Source organism: Mustela putorius, unplaced genomic scaffold, assembly GCF_011764305.1.
Source record: "Mustela putorius furo isolate JIRA1106 unplaced genomic scaffold, ASM1176430v1.1 tig00003898_pilon_pilon_pilon, whole genome shotgun sequence".
NCBI lineage: Eukaryota > Metazoa > Chordata > Mammalia > Carnivora > Mustelidae > Mustela > Mustela putorius.
Window position 1 is genome coordinate 1,420,537 of NW_025422047.1, and position 24,496 is coordinate 1,445,032.

The following is a 24,496-nucleotide window of genomic DNA, read 5'->3' on the forward strand; positions in this document are numbered from 1 at the left end:
CAAACCTTTCAGATCCTTATTAATTGTTTTATCAATGAATTATTGAGAATTGTGGTAAAGTCTTCCACTAAAGTGTAGATTTATCAATTTCTCCTATAGACTGGTCATTTTTGCTTTATCTTTTCAGATATATATCAATTAAACCTTTAATAACTTCCAGATGAACTAATTTCTCATATGAAGATGAGCAGTGTCCCAATTCATTTCTGATAATATTTTTGTTTAAATGTTTTCTATGTCTAAAGTGTATCTCTTATAAACTGCATGTCATTGAGTTTTTGTTTATGTATCCACTCTGAGAATCCTGACTTTAGCTGGATGGTAAGTCCATTTAGTCTATTGTAATTATTGTTATATCTGGATTATTTTGAGCTTCTAGTTTTGTATTTCTAATTTTTCTTCTTTTAGATTGATTGACATTTCCTCGACTACATTTTCTTCTTCTTTTATAGAGATTGTCTTTCCTTTATCTACTAGCTAATTTAGAAATTTTAACTTACATATTTAACTGAAAGTCTAAAATTAATCTTTACCCTCCTATAATAAAAAAATGAATTCTTTATCATCAACCATCTCCTTCCTGATTTATATGCCATTATAGCTCAAAATTTTGGCTATACATCAATTTTTAACCACAAAACTTAATGTTATTGTTTCATGGACACCTGTTTACCATTTTTATTTGTTTTAATTTCATTTTAATTTTGTTTTTTTTTTCTTTCATTTTGTTTTTCTTACCATTTCTTCCTTTTCCTCAGAGCCTCCTTCTGGGATCATTTTTATTTTTTATATATGTACCCTTAGTTAAGTCCTATTGGTGGCAAACTTCTTTAGATTTGTTTTGTCTGTAAAGGTTTCTATTTAGTCTTCACTCCTAAAAGATCATTTTACTGGATATCTTATTTTTAGCACTTAATACATAAATATATACTGTATGGATGTTTTTATCACAACAGAATTATTTTAGTATACATATATTTAAAAATTACATAATGGAGCATCTGGATGGCTCAGTGGGTTGAGCCTCTGCCTTCGACTTGGGTCATGGTCTCAGGGTCCTGGGATTGAGCCCCATATCGGGCTCTCTGCTCAGCGGGGAGCCTACTTCCTACCCTCTCTCTGTTGCCTCTCTGCCTACATATGATCTCTGCCTCTCTGTCAAATAAATAAATAAAAATCTTTTTGAAAATTACATAATTATTATATTTGGTATATAAATATATATATTGTATATTTTTTTGTCACAGCAAAATCACTAGAAGCATTATCATCACTAGGTGAATCAAGGAAACTAAGAGTCTGTTTTCTAATTTGCTACAAAGAATTAAACTATTAAGAGTCTATTTTATTTTCTAGTTAAGAGTCTATTTCTAATTTGCTACCAAAAATTACTTAATTAAATCAGATTATGCTTCAGTACATCCTCCTAAATGTGGAATTAGCAAGTGATCTACTTTATAAGAACGTCAGCAAATTAAAACAGCTATAAGATAACAGGTGGGATGAATTTAAGGACAGGTTATTTTGCTTTAACTATGTGAATGTACCCTAAGATCCTAGGTATTGAGAATATTTGCATGTGTGTATGTGTTTTCAGTAAATATTTCATTATTTTATTTTATTTTAGTACAGCTGACACATAATTTAGTTTCAAGAACATTTTAAAGTCAATATTTGAAAGAGAGTGAATCAATTTTAAAAGATTATTCTTCCAAAGGTTCCAAAGTATATGTATCTAGAAAAAAGCTGTTAACTCTAACATATTTAAAAAATGCAGTAGGTTTAAAGAGACTGAAGACCTTGAACGCCAACCCTTAAAATAGGTTTTCTCAACTCTTCTCATAAACTTCAAAGGTCTCAGTCACTTAAATGCTCTGCTTCTGGGAGAGCAGCTACCTGGAAAGGAGGTGAGGTGCTTGTATTTACAGAGGACTGGTGAAGAGGAATGCTTTAAAGCCTTAAAGGTAACCTCCTCTACCTAAAATAAAGCCCAAATCCAAACGGACATATTAAAGCAAAGTGATGCCAAAGTGAAGAGCCAATTTTCATCTTGAGAAAGAGGAACAAAACTGGAGGCATCATGCTTTCTGATTTCAAACTATATTGCAAAACTACAGTCATTAAAACAGTATGATATGACATAAAAACAGACACACAGATCAATGGAACAGAATTGAGAGCCCAGAATTAAACCCAAAAATATACTGTCAATTTATGACAAAGGAGCCAAGAATAACAGGGAAAGACACTCTCTTCAACAAATGGTGTTGGGGATACTGGACAACCACATGCAAAAGAATGAAATTGGACCACTTTCTTACACCATACACAAAAAGTTAACTCAAAATGGCTTAAAAACTTAAACATAATGCCTAAAGTCATAAAACTCCTAGAAGAAAACATACACAGTAAGCTCCTTAATGTAGGTCTTGGCAATGATTTTCTGAAACTGACACAAAAGTAAAAGAAATAAGAGCTAAAATAAACAAGCAGGACTACATCAAACTAAAAAGCTCTCGCGCGGCAAAGGAAATCAACAACAAAATGAAAAGGCAAACTACAGAATGAAAGAAAATATTTGTAAGTCACATATCTGATAAGAGGCTAATACCTAAAATATATAAAGAACCCATACAACTTAAAAACAAAAGACCAAACCTGATTTAAAAATGGACAGAAGATCAGAATAAAAAAATAGACTATCATGTGTCAAATTGTAAGAAGAGATCATGCTGTGATGGCAAAAGATTTTGATGTTAAGGAATATTGAGAATATTAAGAACCAGAGTAGCATTTGCTAGTGTGGCTCCAGCTTCTTATACACAATACATGTTCCACTTCTGATCAAAATGTACCAAAGAGGAATACTTCTCCATCCACTAAAATGAGAGAGCCTGATGCAAGTGTCCTTTCAGAAACATCAATTTCCTTTTGTCACCATTAATTCTTCACTTATTGAACACCTTAATGAATTTTAAAACCCTATATAATAGTTTGAGCCAAGAGTATTTTCCTGGTAGTTTTGAAACCTCATTTTCTAGTTTTGTTGTTTTTTAAAGATTTTATTTATATATTTGACAGAGAGAGAGATCACAAGTAAGCAGAGAGGCAGGCAGAGAGAGGGGAAGCAGCTTCCCCGCTGAGCAGAGAGTCCGATGTGGGGCTCTATCCCAGGACCCTGGGACCATGACCTGAGCCGAAGGCAGAGGCTTTAACCCAGTGAGCCACCCAGGTGCCCCTCATTTTCTAGTTTTTATATAAATCTCTTGGAATATTTATTAGCATCACTCATGTCCCTCAGTAAGTACTTCCCTGGGAACATGAAAATTGTAGCTTCTTAGGGAATGAACTTAAATAGTTGATGCTGATCCACTCATGGAAATCTAGCCTAGAACTGCAATAACAGCTCTTACCCATAGAGAAGAATATTCACCAGTTCAGGAGCTCGACACTCCTCCAGAAGTCTCTAAGTCAGGGAGACGGAATGGGCATGGGGACGAAGAAGAGGCAGGAGACAGTCCCTGAGCTGGTAAACGAGATTTGGTGGGCGACTACAAAAGCCAATTAATGGAACAGCTTCTATTGCCCTGACCTTGTGTTTCCTTTCACTGGCCCCTCCTGGCCTACATGCTTATTCCAGGGCTAACCTTTACCTGTACTTATAAATATTTCCAGAGAAAGACCAGAAAAGGAAAGCTAGAAATGAGGAGAGGGAGAAGGTGGAAAACAAGTGAGTGAGGGGAAAAAAAAAGTAAGATTAGTGAGCAAGGGATGAAGGAAGACAGAATAAGCAAGCATGAGAAGGAGGAGGGGGAAAAGCAGGCTTACAGGTTTAGATATATTTGAATGGATGCCAGATCTTGGTTTATTAAAAAGCTGTAAAGCGATTCAGGCATTGGAATGGCAACGTTAGATCCAAGACGACAATGACACCTCTGTAACATCTGGAGAAGAAAGCTGCAGATCCATCTTAACTAAAACCCATGGGAAATATATGTACTCAGAACCACATTCGTGCAATGTCCCCAAAACTGTAATGAAGCTCCTGATGAAAACAAAGAGAGGATTACCTGGGGCATTCACTTTAATGACACCGTGTACATGAAGGAGAGAGAAGCCTCATCCGAAAGGGAGGCACAGGACCTGAGACCTGAAGGGAGGAATCCAAGAGCAGATAACGGAGGACTGGTCGGAGGAAAGATGTTCTGATGCATGGCCCTCTGCATTAAACAGATGTGCAAGCGAACAACGGTAAGTCTGAGAATAGACAGATGGAGCGCTCTAGAAAGATAAGGGCGTTCACGGGCAGAGCCATGACAACACTCCACACAGGGGAATCCGACGACACTACATAGGTGGACACTAGAGGCAGAGTTTTGTTAAAAACACGAGGTATCAGATTTCAAATAAATGCATGTTTCCTCTTGTTTTATCCACGTTGCTTTATTAGGCTGGTCTATAAACGTTTATTCAGTACATGTCATAGGCTCTGGTAGGCAGCCCATTGGGCATACACCAGAAACAACAACAAAACCTCAAAGCCTCTGAGTTACACCACACACACACACACACACACACACCTTTTACACTTTATGGAAAAAGAGTCAGTCCCTTTAGAAGTTCTCACTGACTGGGGTGCCTGGGTGGCTCAGTGGGTTGGGCCTCTGCCCTCAACTCAGGTCATGATCTCAGGGTCCTGGGATCAAGTTCCGCATCGGGCTCTGTGCTCGGCGGGGAGCTTGGTCCCCCCCCCCACACACACTGCCTGCCTCTCTACCTACTTGTGATCTCTCTCTGTCAAATAAATAAATAAAATATATAAAAAAAGAAGTTCTCACTGACTAATTCAGAACGGAACCTACAATTTGTGAATCTGAAGTCCCTTGTTACAAGTAACTAGGTAAGAACAGTCCATTTGGGTGTGCTGAATACCTAGTCTAAGTAATGAGGACTTGCAGAAACACCGAATCAAAAAATCACTCAAGAAATCACTGAGCCACTGTGTACGTGAATGAGCACTGATTGGGATCCTAAGAAATCTAACTAAATATGGAAGCCCTTGCCCCAGAGAGTTATTCAGTCTTGCAGAGGAAACAGAGATTTATGTACCATAAAACAAAGTTTGTACTATGATCAAGTGCCAGCTTAATTAGTCCAGACAACAATAATTATCAATTACTTGGCAGTCATATTCCTCACTCAACTTTTAGCAAACTTTAAACAAATCTGTCTTGGAGATAATGCCTTACTTAATCTAAAGGAGCATCTTGAATTTCAGGAATTCCGTACCTTGTCATACGTGAGAGAGATGTCTGGAGCAAAGGGATCATTTTCTCCCCAATGACATATGATACTTAACCTATGGGCTAGAGAGAGGTTAACCCTAAGTCTCTTTTACTCTAAATCCCCAATAAACCTGCTTTTTAATTGTCAATTGATTTCAGGAGTTTAGACCAGATCTGGGAGCCTCTCTGGCTTCGAGAGATATTTGCCTCTCTATGTGTGTTCTAAAGGCCTCATCATGAACATGAGGACATGCACTTAGCACAGCCAGAGACCAGAGCAAAGCCTGGGGAATCAGTCAACATATTCGTCATCATCTAGAAGATAGCTGGGGGTCGGGCACAGGTTCCCGTTGCTGGTCGGACGCTCGAGCTGGGACTGCAGCCTTCACGTGTTCAGAAAATCAAGCAGAAACACATGCACACCCACCGGTTTTCATTTGGCTGAGGCTTCTAAGAAGCAGGTGGAAGAGCTATTTAGATTTTCCCCCAATTAATTGAGTTAGAAATTGTAGTAAATAGTTTTAAGCACGTTTCCTAGCCTCCCCACCCCCCCACCCCCCGAACAGTTCCCAGATCATGAAAGAGCAGCTGCTGCAGGATCCCAGGTGGCTCACAGAAGCCCAGGCTGGGCGTTTGCTGGGAGTACTGCGAAGGGAGCCCCGGGCAATAAGACCTCCCATCAAAATACGTATTATGTCATATCACAGTATGAGGTAGGTACTGTGCTGACTACAGTTCTACAAACACCACCATATTTGTCTCAACAGCCACATCAGAAGCTATTAATATCCCTATTTTATTTATTTTTTAAAATTTATTAATATCCCTATTTTAAAAAGGAAGAAACCATCAGTGTCTCATAGCTTATACATAACAGATCTAGAATTCACACTGCCGTCTTTCCCTGAGCCTTAACCACTCTCTTAGGAGACGCTGCATTTGGTTACAGGGTTGGCAGTGATGGCAACAGTGGTAAGGGTGGTCTGGACATGGCATGTGATACCAGAGAATCCATCACATTCAAGGTCAATAAGAAGAGAGAACTAAGATATTCAGGGTTTTTAAAAAAATTTTAAATCTTCTTTTTAAAAAAAGATTGGTTTGGCTAGGCAAAATTTATACTAATTACAGTCATTTCCATGATTTGTACAATTATGCTTAATTAGGAGCCAGTATAATATTTATGTACAAGAATAAATAAGTCAGATTAACTTTGATCTTAAATTTATTTGATTATAATAGTGAGCTCTATGCATATGTAAACAGACTTCACTGTTGCCCAGGTTCTAATATGCACGTGTGACACCGTACAGCATTTTATACTTTAAAAATGTGCTTTCTGAGGACATCCCCAAGTACCAGATAGTATCAGATGATAGAGGAAAGGAGACAGCTAATACTAATAGAATATGGTCTTGCTCTGGAGAATGTTGGAATCTGGTCATTTTATCCTGACCCCTCCCTGAGAATTAGTTATGATTTTTACCATTCCACAGATTAAAAAACTGAGGCTGGAATATATGAAATATATCATTCATATAGTTTAGTTTTTATTCACAATTTAAAAAGTGAAATGTATTGCTACTGAAATACTGAGATTAAACACCAAGAGAGATCACCTCCTTACTTCAAGGAAATCACAAGCCCAACCATTCTCTATTATTTGGGGAAATGCTGGTTTAATTCTTTTAATTAAATTCCCCAACTGCTTAGCCCAGTTAAGCTTTCAGTTGTTGGGACCTGCTTTTTGAGTGAAATAAAGAGCCAAGTAGGGTAATAAAACCTATTCAAAACGAAGGCGGCGTTACCTAACCCATGTGCCTAGACTTCCTATTCACCTGTCACTTGGCAAGGAGCACAATTTTATTTTTTTAAAAGATTTTATTTATTTATTTGACAGGCAGAGAGGCAGGCAGAGAGAGAGAGGAGGAAGCAGGCTCCCCGCTGAGCAGAGAGTGCGATGCGGGACTCGATCCCAGGACCCTGGGATCATGACCTGAGCCGAAGGCAGAGGCTTTAACCCACTGAGCCACCCAGGCGCCCTGGAGCACAATATTTTAACTAAATATTTACTCTCAGCCAGGGACAGGAAAATTGTTAATAGGGATTACGTGGCTAACATTATCCAGTTTAATTCCATGGAGAGCAGGAAGGGAAAAGATGGGCATATCACTGGACTGAGAGATGGGGTAAGAATCAGAGGCCCATACAGGACCCCCAGAGGAAAGGGCACTAAAGCGTGTAACAAGAAACAAGCTTTACTTTAGGAACATGCTTTGCATCCTTAGTCAAGGGAATGATTCAAGAAAGTGCATAACAAGATCCTTACCGCAGGATGACCTTGTGTTGCTAAAAATACACTGAATTCCCAGAAAGTCAAATTTCCATATTTAAAACATAGGTTGAGAAAGAAATCTCCCCAAATGAAGGACAAATTGTCTATGTTTAGGATTCTCCAAATAGTGTGGCCCATCCGTTGACAGGAGTAATCAAAAATTGCTGGAGGAAAAGTCAATGAGTATTTATGTCAAGAGGCTTTGCAAAGTAGACACTTATGAAATGACCCATCAATCTGAGCTCCTGAGGCCATGTCCATTCCAGATTCATTTCCAGTCACAAGGCCTGGTCACATTATAGCTAAGCAGAACACCAGGAATCAAAACTATGGAATAATCACAGGGCATTGTCCTTTTGTACTTTTCAAAGATAAAATAAACGCGCAATGACATTTGGAATAGCTAGTGTGCCTAATGTCAATGTTTATGCTGTTTGTTGAGACAGTATCTGTAGCTAATATTTATTGGGGATTTACTATATGTTGGGCACTCTTCCAAGCACCTAACACAGATTAACTCATTGAATCTTTGCTACAGCCATCTGAGGGGGACACTATTATCACTCATATTTAACACATGAAGAAACAGGCACAGAAGTGAAGAAACTGCCCCAAGGGCACATATTTTAATAAGAATTACTTTTTGCAAGGTGCCTGGGTGGTTCATTCGATTAAGCATCTGCCTTCGGCCCAGGTCATGATCTCAGCATCCTGGGATTGAGCCCTGCATTAGGCTCCCTACTCAGAGGGGAGTCAGCTTCTCCCTCACCCTCTCCCTCTGTGTTCTCTCTTGCTCACCCAAATAAATAAAATCTTACAAAAAAAAAAAAAAAAAAAGAATTACTTATTGGAGTGCCTGGCTGACTCAGTCAGTTAGGCATCTACCTTTGGCTTGGTTCATGTTCCTGAGTTCCTGGGATGGAGTCCTGCATCGGGCTCCCTGCTCAGTGGGGAGCCTGCTTCTCCCTCTCCCACTGCTGCTCCCCACCCTCCCAACTCAAGCCCCCGCCCAAATAAATAAATAAATAAATGTACCTTTGTACCATGGAAGTATGGAAAAGTTAAATTAAGTGTTATAAGTTCCCTGAAGTGACTGATATCCCTGCTATCTCAAAACAAGACTGAGCCCCTTCTTGACCCTCAGCCACAGGGGGGCACTGGATGTTAAAATGTCTTACTCATTTATGTCACTGCCAGCAACTTGGCCAGGGCCAGCGACAGAGTACTTGGTCAGTAAATGTTGAATGGACACCCTGTTTTCTTTAACTTTCGCCATAGCTGTATCTATGTGACAATTTGAAAGGGTTTTTAAAAGGCTAGCGCGATCTGGATTCATTTTGATGATCAAGTCTATCATTTATGAAGCCTATTAATTTGTCAGCATGCCAATCTGTCGTTTCTACACTGTGATAAATGATACAGTGTCTTCTTTGTTGACATTTTCATCCAAGGACTTTGATGTGTATTGTGAGCCTGATCCTACTCATAAAAATATTCATGCCTTCTAGGCAGCTTATGCACTTGAAATGTGAGGGTTCACCCATGGCTGCAAATGGGAAGGCAGCTCACAGGGCTGCTGCAGAAGTGTTTGGCTCGGCTGGAAGTGTTTAAGACTTTTTTGTTTGAAGGTGTCCATCGGGCCCACCTTTCATTGCAAATAAAGCCTGATTCACACATTTAGTTACCTGTCTGGCCCCAAAAGTGTTTAAGTTTGTGAGCCCTGCGATATACAGGTAGCTGGGGATTCAGAGGAGACTGAATTGAAAGCTGTCATATTCCTGGAGTTTATCATCTATGTCTCATGCTTTAGTTTGATAGGAACCTTTTTAGGTGATTGGGCAATGAAACATCTTTTTTTCCCCAAGCTATTCCTTCCATATACGCATACCTAATTCTCCTAATCTCCACGAGGAGACGTGGAGTCCCTTCACTCCTATTTTCAAGGCATCCCTGAGATAGAATCATTACTACTCTGTCTTTACAAATGGATGAACTAAAACCAAGGAAAGGGCAGACAATCCGCCTAGACAATGCCTAAAGGCATCTGACAGAAATGCTATAGAAGAGAGAAAATGCTTTAGCTCAGAGTTTACCTACTTGCCTAGTATGTTCTCTGTTATGTTTCTCATCTTAAAATCCCTCTTAGAAAGAAAGGAGGTTTGTTCAAGACATTCCTAGAGTTTATTCTTGGACTCCCCTTTTCTGGCCAGCCTAGACAGAAGAGAGGTCAGCTTAGGGGTGGATCACTGCTATGGGTCAGAACAACAGCCATGTGCCCTGAATGATCGGTGATGAGGATCACAGACAGATGACCTTTCACGAGGGGCTCACACTCCTCCAGGTGGGGCTGCCCTACTCTGACTTGACCTTCTGGATTCAGCTTTCGGATCAATGCACGGTGTGGCCCGCTGGATCTCTTGTGCTGCTCTAGTACTATTTACAGTCTGAATCTGGCCCATGGCATAGAATGCCGCTGTCCAATAAATACTCCTTACAGTGTGGACATTTATGTGCCACTGATAGAGAATTTTCCATTTCTTCCCATAGTCCTACTGACGAGCTCTCTCGGCTCAGGCCCATTAGAGTACTCAACTGTGAAATTATCAGAGAGTGAATGCCGGGCCCTGAAACTGGTCTGTTAAGAAACACGTACCTTCCAGTAAGAGCCTTTCTTATTTTCTCTACTGGGATCCAGGCAGCTCTCCTGGGCATTCTCCCCTTTTTCAGTAGGAATGGGTCTAAGTTGGCTTTAGGAACTCTGGGCCATCTCCTTGGGATAACAGTGAACCTATCAACAAACATGATAACCGATAACGGACTTTTGTTGCTTGAACACTGTTCTACTTCAGCAAGGCAACCCTTAGCTCTCACTTTGACAAAGAGTTACCTCGTCTTCTAAAAATCTGAGACTTTCTTATTCTAACCATTGTCTCCGATTCTGAACTCTGTAAAACACAGTACATATTAGTATCAGTCGTGACTGCAAGTGGTGCTCTTTCCAGCACCTGAAAAGAGGTTGGCCCCCTTCTCCCATGTAGTTCAAGGCTTCCTGTCTGATCAAAGGTCATAAGTAGATAGAGATGAGACTTTCTGTGTCACCAGCCGCAGAGCCCGACTTCTGTGCCCTGAGGCTTCCTCTGTCTGCTCAGGGCTCCCCAAGATCCCGGCAATGCTCACTGAGGCCTGCCCCTCTCAATAATGTTCCCAAACGCCCTCATCCTTCACCAGTCCGACTCCTGTTCCTTCAGGAACGGGCTCTACTCAGCCGTTAATGATGCTAATCATGAACGGTACCCACTGAGCTAAACCATTTCACAGATCTGTATTTTGACAGAGGGAAGTCCTTGAGTCAATGCCTTATTGCAAAGGACGACTAAGAAAGACGGCCTTCTGTGCATGGGTCCTGTCGACACTGACACCAACCCAGATTGTCACCCTGACACTTTCTTTCAAGCCATGCTCATCACCCTTCTTGGCCTACAGAGACAATGAACTCAGCAGAAAAACTGTTGATGGCTTGTGAGATTCTGCACAGTAGTTCTGTCTCCAGAGCTCTCTCCTGCCTCCTTTGCGCTCTTAAAGTAAGCCGCAGCCAGCAGCTGTCACCCCAGAGGGGATGGCTCAGGGGGAGAGACATTTCTGAATCTCTCTGCAGTCTGATTTGAAGAGGGAATGTCTGCTTTCCTTCTTCTTGGGCACTGAGTCCGATAAAGGAGGCCTCAACCTCCCCAAGTGGACAAGCTGGTGTGGGCGTTGGGAGGCCTGAAATCAATAAGGATCCATTGCTCAGTGAGGTAAAAGGGGAAAGGAAGCACGGGCAGGCCTTGTGTCTCAGTGCTTCCCCCCTCCAGGACTGTGTCCCACCGGAGAGGACAACAGCCCAGTGAGCTCCTGTGGAGTCAGCAATGTGCCCTGGGCTAGACGATGGAAGGAGTCCATGTGAGGAGAGGAGGCCCAGCTTTTATTTCTGAATATTGCATCATCAGTCTCGGATCTGATCTGAACTTTGTTTTCTAACAATCAGAAATCAGAAATGTCATAAGAAGGGGAAAAAATAATCTTGGCGCCTCACAAGGCTCCTCCCGGTAGCCGGATCGGGAGCAAGGTGCCAGCACTTTTTCCTCCCTCTCCCTGAACTGAAGAGGTGCTATGATGGCAAAACTCACCGAAGCACAGGGAACTGCAGTGGCTGGAAATGTCTTTGTCCCTAAAATACCCCACCAGTTTCGGAACAAGAAGATGGCTTCGAGGACACCAGCCAGAAGTCTGAAGCCAGGAAGACCCGACGTGGTTCCCTGGGGAGACAGGAGGGTCTGCAGCCTCAGCATTGTGAAGATCCCACCACAGAAGCATCTGCTTCTTCCAGGTGCGACCAGAAGGAGCTCTACAAAAGCCCTGAGTCCCCAGACAGATGTGACTGAGGCAGCAAAATCCCTAGGAGGAAAAAGCAGGGCTGGCTTTATAGAAAAGCTGGTCCCAGTGCTCTGGGGTGGGCGGGGGGGGGGGGGAGGAAGAATGGTCTCATAAAAGAGGTGGGAGGGAAGAAACAGGAGGGTGGCTTTGAAAGGAAGAGAAACGGGATCTAATAAGGAAAGAGGTCCTATGGGAAATAGTTAAGCTTTGGTAATTTTCTGAGAAGACAAAAAATAACTCTATTCTCTTTGGTGGCTGCAATCCTGGGGGCCTGCCTGGCCTTTTGAAGGCTCTGACACCAACTGACTATCCTTCTCAATCAAGCCTTTCAGTCAAACAACGTGAGATGAGCTGGTGTTTGCTTTAGTGAAGTAACTTCTCAGCCCTGGGGCTGAACCAACGCGGAGGCAGGGTCATAAGCCTGGGGTGAAGGTTCAGGCCTGTGGCAGGGGGCGCATTAGGGAAAAGGAAAATGTGGTGTTTTTTTTTCAACAACAAGATCCCATCACAAGCAGGACTGACATCCTGTGCAAGAGAAACACAATGATAATACCCTGCAAAACACAGCTTGTCTCTCATTTGGGGTATTGCTGGAATTACTGTTGTCTTTCATTACACTTCTGCGAAGCCATTAAAGCAGATTCTATCTCCCTGAAGTGGGGGAGAGGAAACCTCAATTTTCTTAAATGACTCATTCAAGGTCACAGTGAGCTAGGACTGGAATTAAGAATTCCTGCTTCTGAGTTTAATTTTTTATCTTTTATTACATTTCACTCCTACTGGATAAACCTTGTATCAAGGGTAGCTTAAAGACCTCTTCTATATAAGCTAAAGCTCATATAGAAGGGTTTATAATGGATGGGGGATTGTGGAAAATGAGCTAAAATATTGGTTTCTGAAGACATGAGACCTTCACAGCCTATACATGATATTGGAAAGAAGCATTCCAAAGGATTCCAAGTCAATTAGAAAAAGATGGAGCCAGTGGCTTCTTAAACTCAAAACTCTTCACACAGTGAGGTAAAGGAAAACCCAAATTATGAAATAAAAAATCCTTCCCAGGAAGGAGTGAAACAAATTATCACAAAACAAGCAGAAGAAGCAAATAAACACAGAGAGACATAATACGATCTATTTTGATACAAACACTTTCTAAATAACTATCAGAGTATTTTGCTCTCCAGATAAACTGCTCGTACCCTTTTTTCAACATTTTCCCCCTCACATCCGTCCTAAGGAATCTGAGAAATAGATTTATTTTTTTCCTAAATCAATATTAGGAAAGGAATGAAGAATTGCTTAAAAACCCTATTTCACTGAAGTGTCCTCATCCTGCTTAAAAATCAAATCAGCCTACGAAAAAATATGCAGAGACATCAAACATACCTTCACCTTCAATCAGTCACACCTTCTTCACCTGCACACCTGTTCTTGGTCTCACTTCTCTTACACTGGGCTACAACACATTCCAGTATGTCCAAGTTCACAGTTCACCATCACCTTGTGGCCCTGGAGCTCAGCGTCTTCAGAGCCTTCAGGACAAACCTGCTCGTGTGTCATCAGTGTCTCAGAGGTAGGAGCCATCCCCTAGTACCGACACAGTCTCTCAGACGCAAGTTCATGTCTTCGGGAGAAGGATCTAGCCGCCCCCCGGGGCACTGCCCTGGAAAAGAGGGGATATCGGGCATCCAGCTATTCTGAGACAGATCCTACTGAGATCAGCTCTCTGGAGCCAAGGGAAAAGAGACTGAGAAGATGGGAAGTGACACTGGGAAGCCCAGAGCATTGGGAGAGTCTGAGTTTTGTCACTTTAAACATCAAACCTAATTCGGCAGGACGGCCCAGGTATCAACAACATATGCCTGGGTATCGGAGTCTGCATTCTAGCACTCCTTCCATTACTACTTGTGGTCATCCTGAAACACTGTGTTTGAAGAAAGAAGTCACTCGTGTCTGCCTCCCTCCTTGAGAAAAGGCAACCAAAAGCAAGCTGGGGCATCATGCCGATGTCACGTAAATGGACTCTGCTGAGGGGAGAGGCAAGGAGGGAACCACCAAGTACACGTTCACTGACCTCCCAACCTGGGACAACGTGCCCTGGAGGGACTTGGGGACTTGGGCTCACCTTAGTGCCACAGCACATATTCCGGAATTCGTCCTGGTCAGACTCCAAGGAGGACCCCAGACCAGGTTGGCAGTCTTGATTCTTAGCCCAAGTGCCTTCTCTCGTCCCTCAAGAGCTGCAAATTTAGACAGGGGAAACCTTCCACAAGGAGGGTTGGGGTGGGGCATCTCTGACCTGTCTTTAATTGAAACTAATAGAAACGAACATCTACCTCACTTTGAGTTCTGTTTCAATTAACTTTGTGGTGGAGAGGGGGTTGGCAAGGAGAAGGCTGTGGTATTTTTAAAGACAGTAAGCTGAGGTTTGGAGCTCTTTCTTCCTTTCTTTCCTTTTCAATGGATGCTGGAGCCACAGGGAAAGAAATCGGGGGCGGAGAAAACAGCTACTCCCTGGCACTCTCAGAGCAGGGTGCGGTGCCAGCCGCTCCAACCGTCTGGAGACGGGGTAATTGTCACTCCTCTCGCTGTAACTTCTTGCTTTCAGATGAGTGGCTGGCAGGTTTATCTGCTTCTGAGCAGCTTCGAACCACGTCAGGGACACTGACGACGTCAGCAAGAGCAATCGGAAGGCAGGATGATGCCACTGCCAGCAGCAGTGGGAGGGAAAATTTTTGCCTTAAAGAAAATTCTTAGGCTATCTGTCTGGCTGACTCTCTCTCTCATTGACTGAAATAACTGCCGGTGATTCGAGAAGGCCAGAGGGGATATGTAGTTTTACGCTGCCATTTTAAGGTCTGGGGTACGAAAGCATTCAGTTGACACGATGTGCTGACACTTCCAAGCCCCCTGAGTGGGCACTGCCTCTACTTAGGAGAGGATGGGCTTGAAATGTATCAGAGGACGCAACCAACATGAATACCACCTCCTAGCAAGTGTCTCCAGCCCTGGTACACACACCTACGGTGATCACTGCAGTAAGCTTGGCCCATTTCATGTTACCGATCGTCCCAGTTGCTTTTATTTTTGTCGCTCTCATAATAAACAGGATACTAGAACCACCGACAGCTTGACAAGGATCCTCAACACAGTGCTATTCTTTGGTCTCTTTTGTAAAAGTAGGTTTAAAAGCCTCTGCTGTCCAGAATGGCAATCCTCTAAAGTTCTCGGTTGCAAAGATAAGGTTCTTTTCCATCATCAAATACCAAACACCTTAAATGTTAGGACAAGGAGGCATTCCATGACCGACACATGGCCAAAATGCTTTAAAAGATATTCTCTGGGGGAAAAGCAAGAAACCCTAAGGCAAAGGTGGGTGGGGGAGTCCAAACTGCAATAGCTTCTCCAATCCAGGCATATTCGAAGGTGAGAAAACCCCACTTCAAGCACAGCCTTGTGATTGCTGACTCCCCTAAAAACAGCAGGATAAAGTCAAAATTCTGTGCAAATCAAAATTTACGATGATTGGGTTTGCAGAAATAGTTGTGTCTAATTCATGGATATGGAGAGAGTGTCACAGGTCAGAAAGCAGCAGCTCTCATGGCAATATATCGGGAAGACCAAAGCCTCTGAAGTAGCGCTCCACGCCAGCCGGTGGTGGGCATCTAAGTTAGACATTACGTAATGACAATCATCAGCAACTTGCTGGGCGACCACGGCCAAGTCACTTGATTTTCTATGCCTCAGTTTCATCACCTATCCATCACCCCAAGAAACCAGAGATGAAGATGCCCGCAGGGTTACTGAAGAACACACCTAGAAAACACTCCAGGTGATGACCAGAAGCAATAATAATGCCACATGGGGAGCCACTTGCCCCCATGGTTGCTTCCAGCTCTCCCTGGAAGCCATAACTGATATGCAGTATCTCTGCAACAGAGGTTCTTAACCTAGGTCCTTGAACCCTACATGGGCCATGGGTGGGCTTTAAAAAAGAGTCCAGTTACTCTAATCTCTGGGACAGGACACCCATAACATACAGAATTTAAGAACCACTGCTCTACCCTAAGCTTTGGTTACAGGGGTACCAAAAAACACTTACACTGCCTGATAGAGAGAAGAAGTCAGGAATGGTGACCACAGAAGCCAAGAGAAACACAAACAAAACCACCAGGCTTTCACGTCAACCCTGAGTCATCAATTCCACACTGACCCAATCCGTCAGAAGGGGATTTCATCAGTCAGTAATGCCTAGAAGACTGTTACTAATAAACAGAAGAAACAACTGATCAAGGAGGGCAAAAGGTAGGAAGTACCTGGTGTCACCCATCCAATATCAAGGACACCTGTTGGAAGGAAAGCTTAGGGATTCCACAGGGCTTTGGTTAGAACAAGCAGCTTTACAACAAAAAAGGCTATAAGGAGTGGCGAGGGTGAAGCCATCCTGAGCTCTTAGTGCAGAGTGAGAGATAAGGAAGGGGTCTGGGTGCAGGATGAAGAAATAGATAATTCTGTCATATCAGAAGGTCATATCAGAAGGGTGGCACGTCCCTCTGTATCTCCCAAATGAGACCCAAGTCCCAGCCCTGACAGAGGAACCATGTTTAGAAGAAGAGAAAGTCAGGGGTTTTGGAGAAGGGGAGGGCATGGTGTAAAAAAACCACAAGACCTAAACTGTGATCTTCAGAGACCAGGTCAAAAGGGGGCACTTAAAGAGAAGGAGGCAGGGAGAGAAGGAATTTCATCCTAATTCCTGAGAGCTAAACAGCGCATATAAAATGATCTAACACTTAGAGAGCAATTTACAGTTTACAAAACATTATGACATTCACTATCTCATTTAATTCTTATCACCCTGAAACGCTGGTTATATTTTCTCCATTTTACACAAGAGGAAACTGAGGCTAGGAAGGGCGGATTATGCGACTTGCTCAAGGTCACCTGGCTGAAATCGAAGCTGGAACGCACCCCCAATGCCCTCCCACGCTTCCCGATTGTCTTCCACCTTGAAAGGTTTTCCATTAACTCCTAAGGGGCAAGGTTGATGTGACTACAACAGATCCCTGCCCCCCAGCCACTTGCCCTAAAATCTGGGGCGGAGCAGCGCCCTCCGTTGCCAGGAAGGGGACCTGAGTGACGCGGAGCCACAGACCGGGGTTTCCCCCGTCCTGCGGGGCTCGGGGCAGCAAGCGGCAGAAGCCACGGCTCTTACACTCGGGGCAGTCAAGTAACGCTCCAGCAGCAGTTGCCGGCTTGGGGCTTAACGTGCGAGGGGCAGCGCTGGGTGAAGTCCCTTCCGAGCGATCCCAGGACCGGGACCGAACGCCAGCGCCCGCTTCTAGCACTCGGCTCCCCACGCTCGCCCCTGTCCCGCTGGTTCTTTCAGGCGGTTCCCCAGCGCACAGGGGGCACCTCCCTGTGGTGGAGTGCTGAGGGGTGAAAGCGCGGACCGACTCTGGGGCGAGCTCTTCCACTTCGGATCCTCCAGGTCAGGGCAACAGCGAGCAAATCCTGGCTGGAAGTTTGGGCATCAAAGGTTTCAGATCAAGTAGCAAGTTGCCGGGAGAGCCGTGGAGGTGAAGGTGGGGGTCTGGGGTGGGGGCGACGTTAGGGGAAGAAGGGACCGGCTAGAGAAGGTGTCCCTTCCCACGCAGCCCCTGGCGGCCCCGCGGGTGGGTGGCTGGTCCGCCTCTGCAGCCGGCGGGTGCGGAGAACGCGCCGGGCACCGGCACCCGGCAGCGGGCACCCGGCGCAGCGCAGCCCCTCCTCGCCCGGCTCCGCGCTCCTCCCCACCTGCCCGCCGCCTCGCCCCCGCCGCGGAGACTCACAGTCCGCAGGAACTGGATCTCGTCCTCGCCTCCTTCTCCCCCTTCGGCCATGACTCCCGAGGCGTCGGCGGTGCCCAAGCCTCGGGCGCCTCTGCTTCCCCCGGCAGCCGCTCGGCGTGCGCTGGCTGCTGCTGCGCTCTTTCTCCTCCTCTTCTTCCTCCTCCTCCGGCTCCTGGCTCAGCCTCAGCAGCGCCGAGCTAATCCCCGACCATATAGGGAGCTGGGCTAACACTCCACTGCACTGCAGAGCGCCAACGCCAACCAAGCAGCCCGCCTACCCCTCTCGCCTCTCGCCCCAGCCAAGTGCGCGGCGACCGCGGGCCGGGCAGAGAGCGCAGCGCCCCGCGCGCCGAGCGGGCGGGGGCGGCGCCGGGACCCGGGGGTGGGGTGCAGTGGGGCCTCCCCCGCACACCACCGCACCGCGCCGCACACCCAGCCGAGGCGCGCGCTCCGCAGCGACGAGAGGGTGCCCCCTACCCTGCTCCGATTCACAAACAAAGGCCAGTGGCTTAGCTTCAGCATGCTGAGATTGGGCTTCAGAGCCCTCTCGCTGTGCCCACTTTGCTGTCGTGTGTGTGTGTGTGTGTGTGTGTGTGTGTACGCGCGCGCGCGTGTGTGCGTGCCCGTGTGTGCGTGTATGGTGTATGTTTGTGTTTGGGACCGGAATACCTTGCTCCGTCCGACCTCAGTTGCCTTGTTCGGACCCACAACCGAGGAAGGCTGAGAGGGGTGTGCCTGTGTTTTAAAGACCGGCTGGGAGAACCCGTGCAGTGAGGATGGAGGGGGACTGTCCTTTCCTAACAAAGTTTGCAACTCCCTGGATAGCCCTTTTCTCACCTTAAAAGAGCCCCTTCCCCTCTTCAAATCTAGTCCATACGTTTTACTAACCCCTTTCGACTCTATTATTGCCGGACAGAATAACAGCTCCCTGTACCTCAGGAATCTTCTGGGGCTCCCCATTCCATTCGAAATTCAGAGGCCAGGTAGCATCAGAATGCTTCTCTTTTGCAGAGCCCCCCCCCGTCTAAACTTTAGGGTGCAGCCCTGTGGACTCTAAAAGGGATAGAGGATTATATACAGTGAGACCCCCTTCTGGGTCCTTGGGCTGCTGACATCCCATCCAGCCTTGGGTGGTTTTCCAGGGCTGGGGACTGTAGGATTGTTCCTTGCTGAAGGTGAGGGTACAGGGTACCATCATCTGTCGGCTGGCCAGGAAGCTCCAGGGCAAGAGAGGTATTCAAGGGAGGGGACACTAGGAAGAGATGTAAAACTGGGATGAAGAGTAATCCAGAAGATGTATGGGCAACAATTTGGGGCTGATGGTAACAGAGGACAGGGGAAACCCAATTGATTCCATAGCTGCTTTGTGGAGGAGCTCTCTCTTGGTTCTGCCTTAAAGACCTTTGCTGAGCTCTAGTCCCACATTTTCTACTGGACATCAGAAATGTTAAGGAAAATAAAAATGCTAAGAAAAATCACGTGTTTCTTATACTGTACTCAAACTGCTTCCTTCTAGAGCTACATCTTGGCCCTAGTGCCTCCTCCTAGAAGCCCGCCTAGAATATGTCAAACCATCTGCACATTGTGGCCCTTTACATATTGGAGGGCACCTGTCATGCTCGCTTCTGTGACCCACAGTCCACTCTTCCTTTCTTCTGGCTGAAGGTCCTCTTCCTCTCACCATTACAGGCTGCATGGTTTTCAGAGCCTACATCACCTTTAATGGCCTTGTTATTAGCATTCCAGTTTGTTTTCCTCCTCCTAAATTGCAGCGTTCTTCTCCCTGGTTTTAGACAGTCTGTGCTTGCTGCCTAATAGGGGATTGGCGTTAAAGCAGCACCAGTGGTACCTATGAGTTTTACATTTAACTAGAATCTCTAGGCTTGTTTTTTTCTTTTCTCCCTCCATGAGCCAAAGTGAAGTCTTTGCCATTTTGGCCATGTCCAAGTACTTACGTACCAACTTTAAAAAGTAGTTCTTCTTATAATAATTCATTTTATTAGTTTCTGTCTACATGTGGTCCTTTAGATATTTTTGGATCTATATTGTGCCATCCAAAGTGTAAATTATCATTAAACTATGAGATGGCATACCTTTGGCATACTACTGGACACCCCCCCTTCTTGGGTTAATTTTATACTTTCGTTTATGATTACTTAATAGGTAAAGAAGCTTCCTCAATATATTATTTTGTAGCCCAAATTTCTTCTCGTTCATGAGGAGATTACACAAGCTTTTTTCACATACTTTACCAAAATCAAGATCCATGCGGTGGGATACTATTTGCTTTATCCAATAACTCCACCACAAAAAAGGAAGTAGAGAAGGAGCATATAACACCATTATACATCTACTTGTATTCCTGATGATCCTTGCATTTCTTTGGTGTGCTCAAACACGAGCTGTTGAATTACCCACTCTAGGATTTATTCTGGGGCTCAGCCTGTAGTTCCTCACCGTGTGGTTCCATCTTAAAGTGTGGGGAGACATTCTATGTGAAGTCCTCTTTCATTCTCTAAGATTTTCCCCAAATTCAGCAGCAATGATGCTGTTCTCAGGTGATGAGATTACATCACCATATTAGGCTCAATTCATCCAGGCCTGCAGAGGTAACATTGACTATGACAGCCAACGTCCTTGACCTCAGGGGATAGCTGAAAGAGTCGGGAAGAAAAGAAAGTAGGACAGGTAAGATAGGTAGGTAGGTAAGTAGATAGGTAGATTACAGACCCTAGGCTTTGATGTTTGTTTTGTTATTAGGTGTCCCATCAAATCTAGGACAGAATCAACTAAGATTAGGTTACTTGTTTAAATTTAAACATCTGGTATGTGGCAGAGCTGGCATCCGGGCCTGGATTGCCTAACTCCAAGACTAATCCTTTTCAGTACATTTTACAGTATACCACCTTGCTTCTAGGACAGCAGGTCACATTCATACACCCCTCCCCAGCCCGCTACCCATGCTCCCCACATATTGGCCTTGCTCCTCCATGACCTGTATTTTAAATTGAGTCTCCCATCAACCGGGTATTCTTTGTAGACAACCAAGGACTGGGACCTAGGTCTTAGAGGATACAGCAGCTACTATAGTCTACTTGGAAAAACTGGCCTCCCAGATTTTAAACCCTTTATCTGATAGAGGAAGCCATCAGCCATGGTAGCCATCAGCCCTCACCTTCAGTGAGGTGCCCACAGAGCCATAAAATATTTTGGGAATGCTTGAGTCGTTCCAAGCCAGCCCTGCCAACCAGCAGCATTTGAATGCTGGGGTGCTGTGCAGCCAATATCCACAGCGGCTGGAAAGCACATCATAACCACCCCCGCCTGCGGGGCCAAATGAGAAATTTTTCATTTTTGTCTTTTCAGCCCTTCCATAATTGTTAAAGGCCTGACAAAATCTGAAGCCTGATTACTGAAATGAAATTCTCATATTTATTTTCTTCTCTGACAGGTTCTCAAAGGAAGTATTTGGTCCCATGGATTTTCTCACCTAACAGGGCTTCCAATGTGTCCTTTACCAGCAGGAGGGAGAGAGCTTTAAAATACTAACATGGTCATAGTCACATAATTCAATATGTCATTTTCTGTGCTTTCTCGCGGTGACCCATCGTCCAAGGGCTGTTAATGAGGCCAGGACCGTGGATTCAATTGCAGGAGAGCCAGTTAGCGTCACTCCGTTTGCAGACCAAAAATCCTGGCCCCTTCAATCTGGCCAAGAGCCTCAGACCTTTGTTCCACAGGGAATGCGGGCCCCAGCCTGGGGACTCGCTGAGATCTACCATGCTTGGAGACACACAGGCTAAGAGTCCACAGCTGAAAAAAGAACTTTCACGCATATTGTCAGAGTTATGTTAAATCTACACAACACTGAATCTGTCTTCAATGTCCATTTCGGCCTCACCTTCTAATGACAGCAGTCGTCTGTTTGCTGAAAATACATGTTGCAGCTAGTTGCACTCACGGCTTTGGTCTGCATTGACGTGGGTCCCACTTAGGGGAAATATAAAAGGCAACAGGGAAAGAAGTGTTCTGTCGAGGGAGCGCACTTCCGCTAGCTGCCGTCTTTTTCGACACAATACCATATCCATATATTGACTGAAGATTTATTTATTTTTCCATAAGCCTAGAAAAAGAACCCCACCTTTCTGTGCCTTTCCTTCAAGTGTTTCAATTGTAAAGCTCTGTTATTGGTAATAAGGTGAGAAGGTACTGTTAACAATTAAGCTCATGAACAGAAATAATTCCTAAAAGGACACCTGCTTTCGGATTTGGTGCTAAGAGGCAGGATGGCCTACACACTTAGAGAAGTCTTTTGTTTTAACGTTAAGAAATGATTATCATTAGGGGTACCTGGGGGGCTCAGTCGTTAAGCAACTGCATTCAACTCAGGTCATGATCCCAGGGTCCTGTTATGGAGCCCTCCATCAGGCTCCCGCTCAGCGGGAAGCTTGCTTCTCTCTCTCCCACTCCCGCAGCTTGTATTTCCTCTCTCTATGTCTTTCTGTGTGTCAAATAAATAAATAAAATCTTTATTTAAAAAAAAAAAAAGAAATAGTTATCATTAGTTCCCAAGATCTTTGCAATAAACTACTAAACTGATGATTTTTTTTTTTTTTTTTTGACCCAAAGAAATGGAAACCATACAAAAAAAGCCTTGACTTGAATTCCTTTCTTCATTAGGGAGGGGACCTGTGCAGAAAAACATTTTTCTTTTCCTGATGTTAGCTGTTTTCGCTTTCCGAAAAGCCACAGACTTCACAACAGGCAAGAATCCACAGTTAAGGGCACTTCCTGCAGGCCAACACATGGAAACGTTCCTTTTTATTCCCTGACACCCGAAGATTAGGTAACAAGGTCAAAGTTCACCATGCTGGTGAAAGTCTCCTGAAACAAAACCACTCGAAGGGGTGGGGGGCAGCCTCTGAGTCTTAGCAGAGGTAGAGGCCAGGGGGCACACCTGCAGGAGCCTGGGAGGCAGATCCTCTCCCGGACCCATGTGCCAGCTGATTCATCTTCAGGGCATCTCCATTTGGAACAGTTTGTGAAAACAATAGGCGGTGGTATGATCGCTCATTTGCATTTACCTCCAGGCCAACCTCTGTTTAACCTCTCACTGGTACTCTGGCCACTGTATCACTCAAACCTGGACAGAAGATAGCTGAGGATTTGAGTCCTGGATTAAGACGTGATTTCAACTCTCAGAGCGTATTTTGTCTTCTGGAAATGGAGTGGGGTGGGGCAGGGGGAAGAGTGGTGGTGAAAATACCTGCTTCACCAGGTTATTTTATTTTTATTTATTTATTTATTTATTTGACAGAGAAAGAGAGAGAGAGAGAGAGAGCAAGATCACAAGTAGGCAGAGAGGCAAGCAAAGAGAGAGAGGGAAGCAGGTTCCCAGCTGAGCAGGGAGCCCGATGCAGGGCTCAATCCCAGGACTCTGAGATCATGACCCGAGCTGAAGGCAGAGGCTTTAACCCACTGAGCCACCCAGGTGCCCTCACCAGGTTATTTTAAGAATTAAGTGACTTTGTGATTAGGAAATGCTTAGCAGAGTGGCTTGTAAAAGTGCTCAGCATAAAATCCCCAGATAACTCTTGAAGATCCGTCCCCTTCCTCCTCCTTCATACTGGTTTCCAATGACTGCTTGTGTTTCTGCCCTCTTAAAGCTCCATTTTCATTTGACTCTTCCTGAGGCCTTTACTAACAACCCCCCCCCAAAAGACACAATGCCTTTGATTTCAGGAAACAATCTCCTGCCCCAATAAGCAAAACATTCTAGGCATATCTCATGCCTTGCAAGCTACAAGTTAATGGTGAACACCAATACCGCCTTTTGGTGTTTGTCTCCTAGGGAGTTTTATTCTGGGCTTTATTATGTCTGCATCTTTAATGAGAAATGTATTCTGTTGCTATGGCATATTGAAATTCATGCCTTCCTCTGGAAGGTGGAATTGTCAGTGCCCACCTGCCTCAGGTTTTCCCTAAGGCATTATGAGATTGAGATCTAGTGGTTTATGAAACTACACTTAATCAGATAAGTCTCACGCTAAACTCAGTGCCTTTGATTTCTAATTTCTGCATTTTAATTTGTCCTGCAGTTCAGTAGCACAGATTTATTGAAGTCTCTGCCAGCCACAATTTTCTCTGACCCGCTACTGTTTTCATAGTTCCTGCAAAATAGGCGGGGGTATAGTGGGAAAGGAAATGAAGGAAGATCGCTGTCATTTATTTCAGATGCCAGGGTGAGGGCCCCCTCGCAGTAGGTAAAATCTAGATAAATGATGTTTCTTCTGGTGCTAGAGTATGTTTCTACGACCAACCCTGGGTTCAGTTTCTCTCCAGGCTCTTCTGAACAGATCTCATTTCCAGTATCTCTGAGCTGGTGAAACGTCCTTTCAAATGAGTCAAGGGATTTAACAAAGCACAGCGTCTTTCTCATTACACTGCAAGGATGCACAATTTGCTGTTGGCATTCAGAGCCCCAGTGTCCTGAGATGTGAGCTCCGGTTTTGAAATCTTTATGGCATGATGTCGCTGCGGCTGACAAGTACGACAGGTTACCCCCTGACTCTAGCAAGAATGGTGCTGCGGGGTGATCTGTCACTCTCATCTGAGATCCAAATAAAAGTCAGACA

At 44.6% G+C, this 24,496-nt stretch overlaps 1 protein-coding gene across 1 annotated transcript in view; it reads right to left on the reverse strand.

Moving 5' to 3' along the window:
* The window catches only part of RYR3 (ryanodine receptor 3), a 505,740-nt gene extending 487,597 nt beyond the window's left edge, over positions 1 to 18,143 (reverse strand). The window contains exon 1 of the mRNA XM_004751026.3: positions 17,862 to 18,143. Within this exon, the coding sequence (XP_004751083.2) occupies positions 17,862 to 17,912 (51 nt within the window). The 5' untranslated portion in view covers positions 17,913 to 18,143. The remainder of the gene's footprint in view (positions 1 to 17,861) is intronic.
* Positions 18,144 to 24,496: the final 6,353 nt, after the last annotated feature.